At 40.3% G+C, this 18,019-nt stretch overlaps 1 protein-coding gene across 1 annotated transcript in view; it reads left to right on the top strand.

Annotated features, from left to right (window-relative positions):
* The first annotated feature begins 130 nt into the window (after nt 1-130).
* LOC139434512 (zinc finger protein 391-like) overlaps nt 131-18,019 on the top strand; it is a 36,660-nt gene continuing 18,771 nt past the window's right edge. The window contains exon 1 of the mRNA XM_071204453.1: nt 131-561. Coding sequence (XP_071060554.1) covers nt 390-561 — 172 coding nt within the window. The 5' untranslated portion in view covers nt 131-389. The remainder of the gene's footprint in view (nt 562-18,019) is intronic.

Here is an 18,019-nt window from a genome sequence, read left to right as displayed (position 1 = left end):
TATTTGTAATAGAGCATAAGTTAAAGAGTTGGAATGATGTGATGATTCATACTCATGTACAGTAGGTGGCGGTATGCACCTTTAAGTTGTTTGCAATCCGCCAAAAGCAAGAGAAGAAGCAGATCGGGCAGGGCTGCAGATCGGGTAGTGACATTTGCAGCTCTTTCTAACCTGGATCGAGGAGGCGTCTCGTCGCTACGGTTCTCTCTCTGTGTTCCTGAGAAAGTGTGTGTGAGCTCCAGCACTCCTGATCCATCATCTGTGTGTCTGGATAAACCTCCGAATGGACTCTGTGCTCTTTTTTCTGGAGCGTGTACCTCGGACAATAGGAGCTAGCTTAGCATGCTAGCTGGAAACACGTTAGCAACACTAGTCAGATTGAGAGTTTGATGGAGAGAGAAACGGTGTGTTTAACGGAGTTTGCAGGAAAAGGTGATCTAGGAAACATGAGTAAAGTCCAGGTGCACGAGGAGGAGCTGTCTCTTTCCCAAGAGGAGAACGAGGGACTCCATAAACTACTGGACGCTGTTTTAGAGCCTCAGCTTCGGATACACAGTGCAGGTCTGTTCCCAACACTTTAAACTATCCAGTAACACATTAATAACACCTACAGGTGGGGTAGGTAATTCACTAAAGAAACACTTTTTGTTATATTCCATAGAATGCTCTTAACATCCCGATAGCAATGAATACATTACATTAAAAAAAAGTCATCTGTGGTATCTTTGGCGCTGTAAAAAGCACGAACAATTATTTTAATAAGTGTGTTATGCCGTAAATCAGGGGTGGGGAACCTTTTTCCTCTCAAGGGCCATTTCAAAGTTTTCAACATCCTCCGAGGGCCGTACAAATGATTGACCTCTGCTTAAAAAAACTAAAATCACAGCCCATTCATTTGGCCTTTCTTTCATGCTGTGCAAAGAAAAAGCAAACTCTGAATCCAGACATTTTACCATGACGCGCGCATGCATGCACGTGCACGGTTGTGGTATGACCACCAAAACGGAAAGATATGGACACAAGATGTGTGCATATGTATTTAGTTTCCTATGTGGACATGATTTAAGTGGGGGGGGACCTAACCCGTACCCATATCCGCAGCAGGTCTCCAAGGTGAACAGCCTCTGGCATGTTAGATCACGGTTCCCCCGGGAAGATTTTTTTGTTAAATGTTGAAGTTAAAAGCATCAATCTGGTGCACTTTGAGAGCAAAATTAGGAGGTCTATGGATACATCTCTCAACACCCAGATGGAAAAGAACTGTAAGCAGATGTTTCTTTATGGATATTTTACAAATCACTCCCCTTTCAAACTGTATTCCTGTTTATTAATAACAACTTTTTTTTACTGTCATATAATATTTTATACCTGTTTACTTTATTCTCTTGTTTTTTTATAACTATAATGATCATATAAAGATGTGCATTTACCTCACTGGTTGGAGAAAAAGCTTCTTATATTCGTTAGCATAGCTAGCTAACCAGATGCTAATAACAACAAAGTTATTGACTGTATGATCAGAAACTGCGGCATGTGTACGGCTCCTTATCGGTAGGCCCGCTTGGGGGGCCCTACTGCAATTGTTGGCCGGAGCGACGGTCTGGTGCTCTCCGTCAGAACTGCACCCCTGTCAGTCGAGACATATACCACGTGATGACAGTTAGGCTCGTGTTGTGTTCAAGGACCCTGACCTTCGCCAGGAAAAACAGGCACTCCCTTGTTTAATTTTTTTGCGGTCTAGATTTCTTTAATTTTTTTCTTTTTTGAGTGTATATAAATTACCTCGAGGGCCGTACCAAATGGTCTCGCGGGCCGTATGGGGGCCGGAGGTTCCCCACCCCTGCCGTAGATTGAAGCCCTGTTCGCGGGGACGCGCAAACGTGACGTCATCGCCTGTATTGAGCGTTCGTCTAGTTTAATAAGCTTTTTTCTCTCTTTTAGGCAGAGCCTCCCATGTCATACTCCAATGTAACAGAAAAACAACTAAAGAGTAACCCTAACCCTAAATAGTAGTAATAATAATAAAATCTCTCCACTGATCTGTGTTGTAAATGTGATTTATGTATGATTCCAATCGCTTTTTATAGTCAAAATCAGCAAATTTGCCAAGCTCCGCTACAACTACCGATGAGAAGTGAGGCAGGGACGAGCTCTGCCTCTCGTAAGCCCACAGTAACTGGCTGGAGCGCGGGCACCAATTTAACAAGGGCACTTATTTTGTGAGCGCGCTCAAGCCAGTTACTGTGGGGTAAGGTGAGGCACAGATGAGCTCTGCCTCACCTCAGATGCGTCACCCCCATAGACTGTATATATAATAGGGCTGCAACAAACGACTAATTTGATAATCGATTAATCTGTCGATTAATGAAACGATTAATCGACTATTCGGACTATTATGCCTTGCACAATTTCTCAAACGCTCTTATTTAGCCATCAACTTTTAGATTTAGCTTGAGGTTGTTTTAGGCATGTGGAAACTAACAGCGAAGACAATAAAGATGAATACTTGATTCAAAAATACATATATTATTAAATTAACTAAACCCATTTTGAACAAAATTAACATTGCTTTTTATTTAAAGTAAATAATATTTCACATCAAAAGAAACAACAATGTTTTAACAAATCGTATTAAATAATCTGACAGAATAGCTGAAACTTTAGCAAAATAAATAACTCAGTTACCTCTAATCATTAACCCATGTTTGTATAATGTAGTTAACTCCGTGTGTTGCTGCTAGCATACAACACCTGACGTGGAAACGTTACTCGTGGATGGGGCTACAGAGCTGCTAGAAAGACAGTCGAACCCGGTGCATTTCAGCATGGTACGCAAGTACCAGTGTCTTGAAGTGAATTCTAGCAGTTACCGGAAGCCAGTGGAGGGAGCGGAGGAGCGGCGTGGTGTGGGAACATTCAGGAAGGTTGAAGACCAGACGAGCCGCTGCATTCTGGATGAGCTGCAGAGGTCGGATGGCACATGCAGGTAGACCAGCCAGGAGGGAGTTGCAGTAGTCTAGGCGTGAGGTGACGAGAGCCTGGACCAGAACCTGCGTGGCTCTCTGGGTCAGCTGGGGACGCATCCTCCTGATGTTGAAAAGCGTGTATCTGCAGCAGCGGGTTGTAGCAGCGATGTTTGCAGTGAAGGACAGGTTGTTATCCAGGGTCACACCCAAATTCCTTGCAGTCAGGGTCGGGGAAACAACAGAGGTGCCGATGTTGATAGTCAGACAATCTTTTCCCGGAAGGAAAAGCACTTCAGTTTTGTCAAGGTTGAGCTTGAGATGATGAGCGGACATCCACTGAGAGATGTCAGCTAGACAAGCAGAGATGCGTGCGACGACCTGGGTCTCTGAGCGGGGAGAGGACAGAATTAATTGGGTGTCGTCAGCGTAGCAGTGGTATGAAAAACCATGCGGGCTAATGACAGATCCGAGCGAGTTTGTGGTTGTGTTACCGCCCTTACATGCTAAACTCTTATTGCACTTTTGGCAACGAGCATTGTCCACCTCAAGACGGGTAAAGTTTAACCACACCTCGGTATGCGTTCTCTCCGCAGTGTGTTGCTGCATGTAGCAGCTGCGCGTGTGTGTAAACTGCCCGCCCCCTCGCACACAGACGGGAGAGAGATCTCGTCTGATCGAAAATACATCATAGACGCAATTTTGTTGTCTTTTTGCATATTAGAAACGAGTTGGCGACACTATGACTGCGATAATGTTTCTGTAGCAACAATACATGACATATATTTTGTAAATGTCTCCAATACCGATAAAAAGACTAATAACGTTGGAGCTTAACGGCGCGTAAAACACACGTGATGACGTCACCAACGAATCGACGACTGAATTAGTTGGCAACTAATTTGGTAATCGATTTTAATCTATTAAGTCGATTAGTTGTTGCACCCCTAATATATAAATGGACGTAGTGTCCGTGACGTCACCCATAGGATTCTGCAGAGTTGCCGAGAAGCCCTTAGTAGGCAGAGTCGGCCACTAACGGCTTGACAGCAACGTCAGAGTCTAATCCCGCCTGCTCCAAATACTGGAAGTAAAGGCTAATAAGCTAAGCGAACATGAAATGTTACTGCTAACAGTGTAGTTCCTCTATATAAACGTTACATTCATAATCAAATGAGACAATCTGAAAGAGAATTAGCTATATTTTGATATTCTTAATGCTTGTCATTCACACGTTAAGAAAATAAGTACCGATACATAGCAGAACAATTGTGGTGATGTTCAGCTGAATAAGCCTTGTTCAACATAATTTATTTAGCTAATACTACAGCAGGCGAACCAAGTCTGCGTTTCGCTGCATTCCTTGATCTCCAGTTCTAACGACGGACTCCACCGCCCGGAGCTAACGGAGTGGGCTAGCTCCGGGACGCCGGCTGGAGCTAGCCCCCTGCGGCTCCGTTAGCTCCGGCGGCCACCACTGGGATAATTGGGTCCCCTATTAACATTTGCTCCCATTTAGCATTATGGGCGTCATAGCCATAGACTATAAAAGTCTTACCCAAGGCTGAATCATAAACTAAAATGTATGCATAAAGGGTTACGTCCTTAGCTGGCTAATAAGTAACAATCTAAGCTACCAAGCACACAAACACCTGCGGAAGGGGATTAACAGCTATAATATTATCATTTTAGACTTCTTGGAAGTTCTGTTAGTACATTCAAGCGCACAGCACGACATTTTAATTGTCTGGTATTTGTAACAATATTCCCTAAAAGGCACAATCACCACGAACACGGCTAAAGCTAAAGGGTCAAGTACAGTACTATGACTAACTAACGTTGTAGCCTCTATGGTTGTAGCCTATCAGAGTGGACAAGTTGCTGTTAGCTGACAGTGAGGCGTGTACGTGTCCATCAACGTGACCACGCCCTAATTTATGCAAACACTTTAAGACCTAATATAAATAAATGGGTCGTGTTAGAAAACAATTCACTCACAGATTTATAATCATGAAGGTGGAATCTATCTATATCGATAATAATATTTATTGCATCCATGGGTAGAAACTAGGGGTGTAACGGTTCACAAACATTTCGGTTCGGTACGTACCTCGGTTTTTAGGTCACGGTTCGGTTCGGTACGTTTTCGGTACAGCAGAAAAAATTATCACAAAACATAACTTTTTTTTACAATTATTATTAAACTGTGAATAATGTATTCACTCAAATAAATACAAAATATAATAAAATAAACATTAAGGTGCAGCTTTTCGATGAACTGAAATAATCTGTATTTGAACTGTACTGTACTAGTACCTAAGCAGCCAGTTTGTATTTTCATGTTTTTTTAAAGAAAGATGAACTTGTCCACATTGCTTGCCGAAAGGGCAGATCAGCTGGCACTAGCAATGTCTCCTGCCGTGGAGAACACCCTCTCGCTAGGGACAGAGGTAGCAGATGCAGCCAGGTAGCGCTTTGCTAACATGGCAACATAAGGATATTTGCCGTTTGTAATGGCTTTGGCTCGGTCTGAACTCTTTGCGAGTGGTGGAGGCTTAAATGCTAGTGGGAGTTGGGTTTGCACTTCAGTCTTTTGGTACCGGTGATATTCACGTTCGGGTGATGCCTTTTCAAATGAGTGTGCAAGTTTGATGTATTGCCAGCCGCGTAACCAATTTTAGTTGAACAATGCCGACAAACAGCTTTGGTTCGGTCCACCTGTCTTTGTCCGTCATCTTTGTACGTAACTGCGAAACCAAAATGTTCCCAAACCGGAGACTTCAATGATGCTGGAGGATTTTCGAGCTCAACTTTATCTGCGTTCGCCATTTCGACAGTTCCTCAAATTACTGACTACATTTGAACGCATCCCTCTGACCAGCTCTCATAGTATGCCTCTCGTCCAATGAAATGACTTGCTCGCTCTATGACGCGTTGCACACAATGGGAGCAAATTACTCTGAATGCTGCGACGCAGCACCTGAGATTACTTCCAAGAAGTTGTTCACGTTCTCATTTTTTTACGTTTAACGTTATATTCATTCGGTACACTTCGGTACACACGTGTACCGAACCGAAGGGCCCGTACCGAATAATTTCGGTACGAGTACGTGTACCGTTACACCCCTAGTAGAAACGTGTTTTTTTTCTGCTGTAAAGTTGGGCATTCTAACATGGGGGTCTATGGAAATTGCTCCTTTCTGCAGCCAGTCCCTTGCGGCCCATGTATGAACTGCAGTGTGTGGCACTTCCGTATTGGCTTCCCGGCTGTTCCCCAGAGTTTGCCGCTTGGTCACCCCACAGAAACTGGCTAGAAAGCAGGCCCTAAGCGCATGCCTGCACCATCTCACTGTATGTCACCAGGGCTCGACATTAAGGGCTGCCCGATGGCCCGGGGCCATCTAGTATGTAGCTCGGGCAATGAAGCCTCACCTGCTGGTTGCCCGATCGGGCAATCTATAATGCCAGTATCATGCAGCTCAGGGATCAGTAATGAGTGACCCGACAGTAAAACTAAACATATATAACTAGTTCAGGTAGTTTGAGAGGTCATTAAAATAGCTACGTGTGATATTCTAACCTGAAGTGTGTGTTTTGTCCGCTCACCGCTGCATGTGATTATGCAGAGCTGCGTGTCGACTCGCCAGCAGCAGCTGATCTCTCTCTCTCTCTCCCGTCAGATTAGACTTCACTCGCGTTTTTGTCCATATCGATCAGATCCAGCTAGTTCTAGCTAATGATATGACTACCTGGTTATTAAAATACACCTAAACAATCAGTGTCGCTATGCAACTGGGTGAGGCCACAAAGTATAGCGCAGCATTATGCATTTGTTTACATGCCCACCGGAACCCCGAGGCATTACCAACAGATCAACGCACAATCAACCCACACAGGACATCTCTTTCTCCACATTAAGTGTTAGACATTAGAGTTGACTATTCTTGTCTGTCACATAAGTGGCGCAACTGAAGCGGTATTGCGCTAAAGGGAAATTATTTTCACCGGACATTTTGACCGAAGAGATTTAGATTTGCCGGCTAACGGGAACTCTGACGTTTTGTGTGCTTCGCGGATGCGCTCGGCTCCTCTCGACTGCTGCTCTGGTCTCCTCGGTCAGCTTCCGGATGAGGAAGCATTCATTCGACCAACTTACAGTAGATAACATTACAAACATTTTTAACAGGGGCCATAATAGTGTAAATAATGTTTGTTTTCTAGATTATTCTTTTTAAGAGCGGTTTAATGACTGCAGTTTTCAGGGCCTGTGGAAAAACACCTGAGTGAAGAGATTTGTTTACTATATGAAGTAGATCTGAGGCCATGCAAGGCAAAACATCTTTGAAAAATCCTGTTGGAATAATATCAAGGCAGCAGGAGGAGTATTTCAGAAGTTGTATAATGTCCTCTAGGTTTTTATCATTAATCTGATGGAATTGTGTCATGGTGTCTGAATTGATATTAGGTGGACACAGAGACAACACATTTGCTGTACCTGATGCAGAGGCACTGACTGCTTGTCTGATTTTCTGAATTTTGTCAGTGAAAAAGGCAAAATCATTGCACGCCCTGGTGGATAGAAATTCAGAGGCTACTGACACTGGGGGGTTAGTTAGTCTGTCGACGGTAGCGAACAAGGCACGGGCGTTGTTTTTGTTTTTGGTAATGATGTCAGAGAAGAACGATTGTCGTGAGTTTTTCAATTCCAAATTATAAAGGCCAAGTCTCTCTTTATAGATTTCAAAGTGAACCTGGAGATTTGTTTTTCGCCACCTACGTTACGCTTTTCGACATTCTCTTTTTTCTCTGTTTTAACGGTCATGGCCTTTCTCCATGGAGATATTTTCTTCCCAGTCACTTCCTTTACCTTAGTTGGAGCAAAGGCATCTATAACATTTTTAATTTTTGAATTAAAATGATCTACTAGCTCATTTACTGAGATGTTAGCAGGGTCAAGTGTAGAAGAAAAATTCTGAGTAAACATTTCCCTAGTATTGTCAGTTAAATATCGCTTTGTGGTTACCTCTTTTTGAACAGAAATAGAGCTCTCAAAGAGTGCAACATCAGTCACCACAACCTTAGAGATATTCAGACCCTTTGAGATAATTAAGTCCAGAGTGTGCCCCTTATTGTGCACACTGCTTGTGGATCGTCTTTTTACACACACAGAGTTTTGAGACAAACTCTCCGCCGGTCTCGACCGACATCTGCTCGTGTCACTCGGTTATTTTCGGAGACCTCGTGATGGCCTGCTGATGACGACATTTCCAGATTTCAAGGTTTCAAAGTAAGAGCATGATGGCTTCCCTCTGGAGTCGACGCTCGCAGCACCATGTCGAAGTGTGCGTATTCTACGTATTTAATCAGATCCTTTCGATTATAAGGAGTAAAAGTATCGTGCAGATAACCACCGAATCGCTGGAACTGTAGCTTTCCAGTAGGGCTGTACCCGAATATATATTTTTTTCGTTTTTTTGTTGCACTGCGGTTGCCAAATTAAATTGATTGAAATCTCCAATAATACATTTGATTTATATAGCACACTTTAAAGACACACGTCATCTCAAGGTGCTTCACAAAGCTATAAGGAAAAATAAGTAAAAAGATATCTAAAGGAGCAACGTAAGAGCTTGTGCCTCTTCGGGGGTGCTAACACTTAACCATAAACGTTATCGTTTACTTTCTCCGTCTTTATATGTAGATATTACTTTTTCTCCGTTAATCTCCATCACGTTGTTTCTATAACAACTTCCTGTCAACGGCGCTAACTCTCGTTCAAAATAAAATATGTCCATACAAAATAGGAAGCCAAGCCAAATTACACTTAAGACAACTGCAACGAAAGTAACAAACACAATGCAATATCTTTTTCAATTTCAAAGAACAAATAACTATAAAACAACAATACTGTAGAATAACTAAATGAATGCTGTGAATAAACCGAAATACACGTGTTGAAGCGGTTCGCTGCTGATTACTATGCAACCCCCCCCCCCCTGCGGGCCGAATATTCGCTGCTGATTACTACCGAATATCCGGAGCCCGAAAAATGGTATTCGGGACAACCATACTTTCCAGTGGTATCTCTTGTGAGACTTTACCGACGACTCACAGCAGCCAAAAAAACAGTTACGGACGCACTAGAGATTATTTTTGCTTGCACTCGTGAAAATTGATCATCAGAACCAGAAGGCTTCGACTCTTCTTCTGAAGAAGAAGAATACAGGGACAACAATGATCCATTTGGACATGGGTAAGTGTAAATATTACAGTAATAGTGTACTTTCACTTTGTGTGGAATACTGCAAAGATGAACAATAGGTTTATTGAACTTTTTCTTGGGACAAAATAGACTCTCAAATATTTAACTTTTACTTTGTGTAAACGTTTTTTATGTGTAAAAGTTATTTTGATGTGTAGATGAAAAAATAATGGTGTATTCGTCCCACAACGGACACATTTACAGTGGCTATAGACATGTATTTTACTGTTTTGTACAGAGGGGACTTTGTTATAGATTTATTTTTGTGTGTCTGTGATTTTATACTGAATGTAAATTAACTGAGTGAGTGACTCCTGCCCCACCTCCCAAACTTTCTTTTTAGTTGTGCGTTGTTATTTATGCTTAAGCAACATGCCACTTGAACTTTATTTCAATTAACTTAGTAGTAATTATTGTCCTACATTTTAATTTGTTTTACAGAGAGGTTTCACATCTGCTTAGGCCTAGCAGCCGGCGTATATCCAGGAGCCAGAACCTCCAGCTGTGCCTGCCACTAGGTCAAGATACACCGTGGCTCAAGGGCCTTCACCACTGCCATCACCACCAAGAACCAGCAGACCAGCATCACTACAGCTGCCTCCACCTCCATCTGTGCCTGCCACCAGGTCAAGATACACCTCGGCACAAAGGCCTCCACCACAGCCACCAGCATCAACTCAGCCAGCAAGGAGGTCTCTTAGAACAGGGGTTCCCAAACTTTACCATGCCAAGGACCCCCATATAGCATTATCATCGGGCGGGGACCCCCCTGTTGCAATTTCTTTTTAAATGATGAGTACATTCTGATGGAAAATATGACTAATTAATCATACAGCTTAATACATTTTCTTAATATATATTTGTATTAATAATCAGTTATTCTTCTAAACATTTTTTGTATTTATCTTTCGTTTGTCATTCATTACATTCATTGTGTGTTCTGTTATAAACATTCTTAACACAATATTAAAGAGTAATATCAACAGTAAACATATTTGTGAAGTGATTTCTGTCTTTATAATATTATATAATTTTGAACAGTAATATGAACAATTAACATACATTTTAGCATTTTTGAAAGCTACTCAGCCTTAATAATATTATATATAATATTCAACAGTAATATTAACAATAAACATATTTATATTCATATATATATAAACAATACTTTCTACATCCGTGCTCTCATCCAGCTGCAGAGCGAAATATTCACTTGCTCCAAAAGCTGAGCAGATACTCAGTGTCACTCTCAGTAGCGGCAGCTCGATTCTGATTAGCTTGAAGGGCGGTCGTGTGATTTAAAAACAATAAAATACAATATTAATAAAAATGAAATATTAAAAGATTGGCATCAAAAGAGGACACATAGATTGATAGATAGTTATTAATAACATCTAAAAAAAAAATTCCCCTTTCCCTCAAACTTTGTGTGACCCCCGTGGGGTCGGGGCCCCACTTTGAAAAACACTGTCTTAGAACACACGTACCCCCCTGCATAGCCACCACCATCAACCCGGCCAGCAAGGAGGTCTCGTAGAGCACACATACTTCCCACACAGCCACCATCATCAACCAGGGACAATCAAACGTGCACAGCAAGTGGGGGTGATGTGATGTCTTGGAAGACGGACAAAGACCCTGCCACTGCTCCCCCTGTCTTTACATTTATACTTACGTATATATACGTAGTTGGTTGAGAAAGTTCTGATATTGTAAATAGTAAGATTTTCCAGTTTCTTATATTTTTATAAATAGCTGGTTGAAAAAAACATATTTATAATAAATTGTTGGTTGAAAAAGAGCTATAATGCTGAATTTGTATTTGTACACATCACACAACCTTGGTATGTAATATGAAGTCATTCAGTCCTGATGTATCTCAGTCCCTGCTGTGGGGAAAGTAGAGCGATAAACACCTATTTTACTCAAAATTTGAATTTAAACATTTTCATTTTAGACATGAATTATAAATGTATACAGTGTTAGTCATATATTACACTACTTTTGTGAACCTAAGACTTTGGTAAACCAAATCTAAAACACCAGAAAAATGGATGACATGAGTAAGTCTGTGTGTCTGTGTTCAGCTTTAGAGCTAATTATCTCATCACACAGTGCTCTAAGGTGAGTGACTTTATACCAAGAACAGAGACTGTCCTGAACGTTTTGATATGTAACACGCGGGGTGCCATGTAACATTTAAAAGGTGATTTAAGGAGACATCTAAAAAAGACTTACGGCATATTACGCCGTTTTTGTATTATAATGAACAGCAATACGTTGGGTGCATTCTTTATCACCATCATGTTATAGTGACAGTTAGTTTGTGTTAGTTTATTTGTTCAATACAGCCTATATCGAGCATATACATTTGTATGCATTGATGTTGAAGTACTTAGGCTACGCCGGGTCCGGGGGGCTACAGCTGGCAGCGAAGCAGCCCCAGAGATAACTCTTTCTTCATATGTTTTGTGTATTCATTCAAGCGGGTCAAAGTTACAAAGCACCTCACATCTTATTAATCGGCCTAGTTTTACCTTACCAGTGCAGTGGTAAGGTTATCTGTAGAAAAGCACCGTATTTAGGTTAGCCTTCATAGTAAGGCTACATTAAATGTTGTAATGTTCATTGTGTAAACTATGTATATACACTTCCTGTGTATTGCTTTTATTTGTATTTAAATGTATTATGTTTATACTTGTTTTCCACCTTTTGGCTGGCTGGCTGGCTTATTAACATAATTCAATGAAATACAAATAAAAGCAATTAACAGGAATATACATAAACAGTAGAAAGGACACGATAAATCTTACAACATTTAATGTAGCCTTACTATGAAGGCTAACCTAAATACGGTGCTTTTCTACAGATAACCTTACCACTGCTCAGGTAAGGTAAAACTAGGCCGATTAATAAGATGTGAAGTGCTTTGTAACTTTGACCCGCTTGAATGAATACACAACTGTATTGAACAAATAAACACACAAACTGACTGTATCACTATAACATGATGGTGATAAAGAATGCACCTAACGTATTGCTGTTCATTATAGTAATACAAAAACAGCGCATTAAACAAACCATCATGCTCTTACTTTGAAACCTTGAAATCCGGAAATGTCGTCATCAGCAGGCCATCACGAGGTTTCCGAAAATAACCGAGCGACACGAGCAGATTTCGGTCGAGACCGGCGGAAAGCCTGTCTCAAAACTCTGTAAAAAGACGATCCACAAGCTGAGATCTGAGATCCACAAGCGCATTTGTGGTTGACAAATACAAAATGCAAATGCCTGATTGAAAGGTGTCAATGTTAAAGAGATAATCACAAATTACTTTTGTTTATTTGTAAATTAATTATAGTATTCCCAGATCTTTTTTTTATTTGTGAAAATATGTTGCGTATTTGCAGATCCGTTTTACATTAGCAAATTTATTTGTGAGTTTGCAAATCTTCTATGCATTTCTGGATGGTGTTTTACATTCATAAATCATATTTACACACCAATTATGTTTATGTTCGCACAAATATTTACGAGACAAATCTTTCGGCTGCGTAGTTTCCAATTCTAACGCCCTCGAGGTGGTTTCTACATTCTTACCTACCCTACCTTTAAGACCCTTTTTATCAGCACTTGCTGCAGGTAGTAGATGCTGAAGTAAAAGTACAAACACCACACTGTGAAAATACTCCATTACAAGTTAAAGTACTGCATTCATATCTTATTTAATTAAAAGTCTTGTTTTTATTATAATTATTACGGAAGAGCAAACCTACCAAAATGTAATATTTATAAAAATACATAAATTGAATAATATACCATTTAATTGACTGATTTAAATATTAACCATGCATGTAGGCTAGTGTTAATTTTGTCAGCTATTTTTAAATTTAGTTTTAGTCTTAGTCCTGTGTTAAATTTCCTTTTTAGTTTTAGTCATATTTAGTCACCTTCATCCTGTTTTTATTTAGTCTTATTTTAGTCGACTAAAACAGTAAACATTTTAGTCAAAGAAAACTAATTATTTTAGTCTACTTTTTGTCAATGAAAACGGTTGAGTCTTTTTTAGTCATCAGATTATATAGAACATTTCAGTCAAACTAGTCTAGCCAAAACCAATAATTTGTCATATATAAATAAATAAGATTATATCTTGTCCTTATTTGATGAAAAACACAGGTTGAATGATTAATAATGCAGCTTTGCAGAGAGTATCTGCTCAGGTTTGTGGTGGTTTTACCAGCTGTGTTATGGCCAGATTGCTTCCCTTCTGATAAAACAATGCATTCGCTTTTTTTCTCCGCCTCATTGTAGCGAAAATGGGCCCAAATATCATATCGTTTCTTTCTCCCAAGCAGTGGTGGCTTTAGACTTTTTCGTTGTCAGTCATTTTGACGGACAGGATCGTAACATTTCCGTCATAATCCATTATTATCCATCGAGTGCACAATTTATCAATCACTCGCGCTGACGGGGGGGTATTCGGTTAACGCGACCACTGCTCCTAAGCCCTGTTGTTGCCATTTTATTTTCTGTTGAATAAGGTTAGTTAGACCACGAGTTAGACCCGAGTCTTCCTGACAGTTCATATTGTGCCGCTGCCCGGTGTAATTCAAATCTACCGCCGCGCACAGCACAGACACACAGCTGCTGCCCTGCCGCAGCACCGGAAGTGTAGGGAGAAAAACTGACTATCAGAGATGTAACGTTATCTTCATTTTTCGTCAACGAAAGTAAAGAGAGATTTTGTCATAGTTTTTATTTAGTAAACTACATTTTCGTCTCGTCACTTTTCGTCAACGATATTGCATGATGATTTCGTTACAGTTATTGTTTACTGCCGTCGGTGCCGTCTCATCATCGTCTCGTTTTCGTCATGGAAAAAAAGGTTGTTGACGAACATATTTTGTCATAGTTTTAGTCAATGAAATGAACACTAATGTAGGCACTAGTTGATTAAATGTGGCATACATTGATAATTTAGTTTTAATGTGCTTCTTTATTCACCTTTTCTTTTTGAATGTGTAAAAAGCAAATAAAAACAATACTTTGGATTAATTCAAATTGCAGGAGAATAATTCATTTAACAATCAATGAATACATACTTTCAATAATAAATTAAATACATCTAAAATGTTACTTGATAAAGAATAGGGTCATTAAGTAATTAAAACATTCATGTAAAATCTCATCAATCAATTATTGCCTATATATCATTTTATTTTGAGAGATATACACTAGTATTAGATGCAGTCAAAAGTTTGGACACATCTTCTCAAAGTTTTTTATGTATTTAAATTGGTTCTACTTTGTAGATTTAAACTGAAGACATCAAAACTATAAAAGAACACATATGGAATTATCGAGTAAACAAAAAAGTGTTAAAAAATACAGAATATTATTTATATTTTGCTGGCTAATTTGGACCCACCAGACCAAAGTACATGTAAACTGTCTGCAAAGTCACACACCCTCAAAGTACACCATGTAGTGAGTAAACTCTAACACAGAAAAGATGTGTCTATGCTGCCCCAGAACGCCTTGTTGTGGCAATTTAGCACTCACAACAGGAAAGAATGAAACAGAGAGGAATCAATAAAACACAAACACAGGTATAGTTGATCAATTATTATTTCGTTGTACAACAATCAATAATAACGAGGAAAACATTACCTCTGCTCTCAAGTAGTCCTACAGCAATGCTCCCAAGCAGTATAACTTTACAGAAACATATATAGGACTCTTGACATGACGCACACACATTTCCTTACATTAGCTAACACACGATATCACATGTTCTGCCTCTGAATGCTATATTTGTATTTTCCAGATGTCGAAAGTTTACTTATCTCATGACGTCCTTTAGGAGTAGTCAACTAACAAAGGTTAACTGTTTTTATAACCTAAGGCCTTCTCTGAACTTCCTCCAACCTCGATGTCAGTGTCACATGCTAGTGTGAGGTTCCTTTTTATATACCAGCAACTAATTTCCACCGTCAAAGAATAGAGGACCACAGGACAGATTTTAGGTAATTTATTATTATTACCGAATCCAGGCCCAGAACTGTCTCAGCTGCAAACACCAGAGGAGTTTAGAACGAAAGACGGATTACGTCTTTTTCACCTTAATGTTCGCAGCATGATTAATAAAATGGACTCCATCAGAATATGGGCCGATTCGACTGACTCTGATATCATTGTCCTTTCTGAGACGTGGCTCAAAAAGTCGATTACAAATGATATGATAAATATAAAAGATTACAATGTCTTTAGAACAGACCGTGTGGGAAAAGGGGGCGGGGTTGCGATTTATGTTAAAAACCATTTAGACTGCACCTGCATCGAATCCCTAACAAAACCAAAATGCTTTGAACTCTCTGTAATTAAACTATTGCTCCCAAGTGGTTCAGACATTATAGTGATCGGATGCTACCGCCCGCCCGCTGCCTCAAGCGAAGCCACGAATATACTCTCCAATCTTCTCCATAACTGGACTAAATCCGAGATGGTTTTACTCTGAGACCTAAACTGGGACTGGCAAACGGATTTACAAAACTCTTTCAAGGACACTTGTGACTCTCTGTTTGGTGCAACTAGTTAACTCGCCAACTCGGTTAAACCAAAAAGATTTAGAGAAGTCCACTTTGATTGATGTTATTCTTACAAACGCACCTCAGCGTTTCTCCGCAGTAGGCACGTTTTGTAATGATATAAGCGACCACTGCGCAATTGCTTGTGTGAGAACCTGTAAGATCCCTAAAGGAAAGCCACGTTTCATTCACGTTTCTACATGATGTTTTTAATAGTGATTTACACATTGTTTCACTTATGACCGATGTTGAGTTAGCATGGAATTATTTTAAATCCACCTTCTTGGCTATATGTGACAAGCATGCTCCTTTTAGGACATCTAGGATAAGCGGTAAAGACAACCCCTGGTTTAATGATTCTATATCCTCTCTCATTCGACAGAGAGACACTGCCTGGGCTAAAGCAAAGAAATCGAATATTCCATTAGATTGGAATCTGTATAGGACATTAAGAAACAAATGCACTAAGCTGATTAAAAACTCTAAATGTGCCTACTATCTTAATGCAATACATGACAATTTGAATAACCCTGCAAAGTTTTGGAAACTTGTTAAATCCTCCTCAGGTTCTATCACTCCAAACAGCCTTCCTGATCTCTTAAGGGTAAATCAGAGTGAAAGCTGTCTGCAATGGATATTGCAGACAGCTTTAATAATCATTTTATTTCTGCTGGCTCAATCTTTGATTCTAGCAACTCAGGGATGATCGCTGCAGAAGGAGAGCCAGGTCCTCCGCCACTTGACCCTGATCAACTGTTCACCTTTGCCCCCATCTTGACCTCTCAGGTTCACAAAGCTTTAATGAGCCTAGATGTAAAGAAATCTTCAGGCCCAGACAAGATAGAGCCGTTCTTCTTCAAAGTTGCTGCAGGTCTGATTGCAGAACCCATAACCTCTATTCTGAATCTCAGTCTTTATGCTGGTGAATTACCTAGCTCATGGAAGTCGGCCATGGTTCTCCCCTTGCTAAAGGGCGGAGACCCCTCTGACCTAAATAATTATCGCCCTATTTCCAGACTGTCTGTAATGGCCAAAGTCTTTGAATCTCTTGTAAACGAACAACTGAAAAAGTTTCTAACTGACCATAATATTCTTAGAGAGTCTCAGTCCGGCTTCAGATCAGGCCATAGTACTACTTCAGCGGCTATGCTAGTCTCAAATGACATCATTGAAGCACTAGACAAGAAAAAACACTGTGCAGCATTGTTTGTTGATCTGTCTAAAGCTTTTGATTCTGTGGATCATGCATTGCTACTGCAGAGGCTTGGCTGCATAGGTCTTGGCAAAATGGCTTTGAGCTGGTTTAAAAACTATCTATCTGAAAGAACTCAGTGTGTCTCAGTAGAAGATTATACCTCAGCTGCTCTTACTATAAACAAAGGTGTTCCACAAGGCTCTATGTTGGCCCCTGTCTTATTCTCCATCTTTATAAATGAACTAGGAAATGGGATAAACCCAGCACGGTTTCATTTATACGCCGTTGATACAGTTGTTTATACAGTGGCTTCCTCTTTAACTCAGGCTATAGAGCTTCTACAGGATGCTTTTAATACACTGCAACACTCCTTGCTAAGGCTAAGACTGGTCCTTAATGCAAAAAAGACCAAGTACATGACCTTCTCTCGCTCTCGAGCTAATACAGCTGTCCCTCCGATTCTTACACTGGAAGGGACATGCCTTGACAAAGTAGCATCCTACAAATATCTGGGCATATGGATTGATGAAAAGATGGCCTTTGATGTTCATATTGGGAACCTACTGAGAAAACTTAGACCTAAACTGGGCTTTTTCTTTCGTTTAAGGAAATGTTTCCCGTCTGAAGCCAGGAAGAGAATTGTGCAGAGTTCCTTTCTGTCTGTATTAGACTGTGGCGATGTGATCTATATGCATGCTTCTTCCTCCCTGCTTAAAAAGCTGGACTCTGCGTACCATACTGCTATACGTTTTTTAACGGGTGCAGGCTCTCGCATCCACCACTGCACTCTGTATCAGTCCTTAGGACGGTCCTCTCTGTACCAAAGAAGACAATCACACATGTTGATTTTTATCCTTAAGTCATTGCTAGGTGAGCTGCCCTTATATATCTCCAGACTTCTGTCCTTTTATACTTGCTTTTTTAATACTAGACGAGCAGCAAATGGGATGCTTTTAAATGTTCCTTTGATGCAGTCAGAGCTTGGTAAAGCTGCATTCTCCCACTATGC

Source organism: Pseudochaenichthys georgianus, chromosome 9 (genome assembly GCF_902827115.2).
Source record: "Pseudochaenichthys georgianus chromosome 9, fPseGeo1.2, whole genome shotgun sequence".
Classification (NCBI taxonomy): domain Eukaryota; kingdom Metazoa; phylum Chordata; class Actinopteri; order Perciformes; family Channichthyidae; genus Pseudochaenichthys; species Pseudochaenichthys georgianus.
Note: the sequence above shows the minus strand (reverse complement) of the source record. Positions and strands in the feature narration are given on the sequence as shown.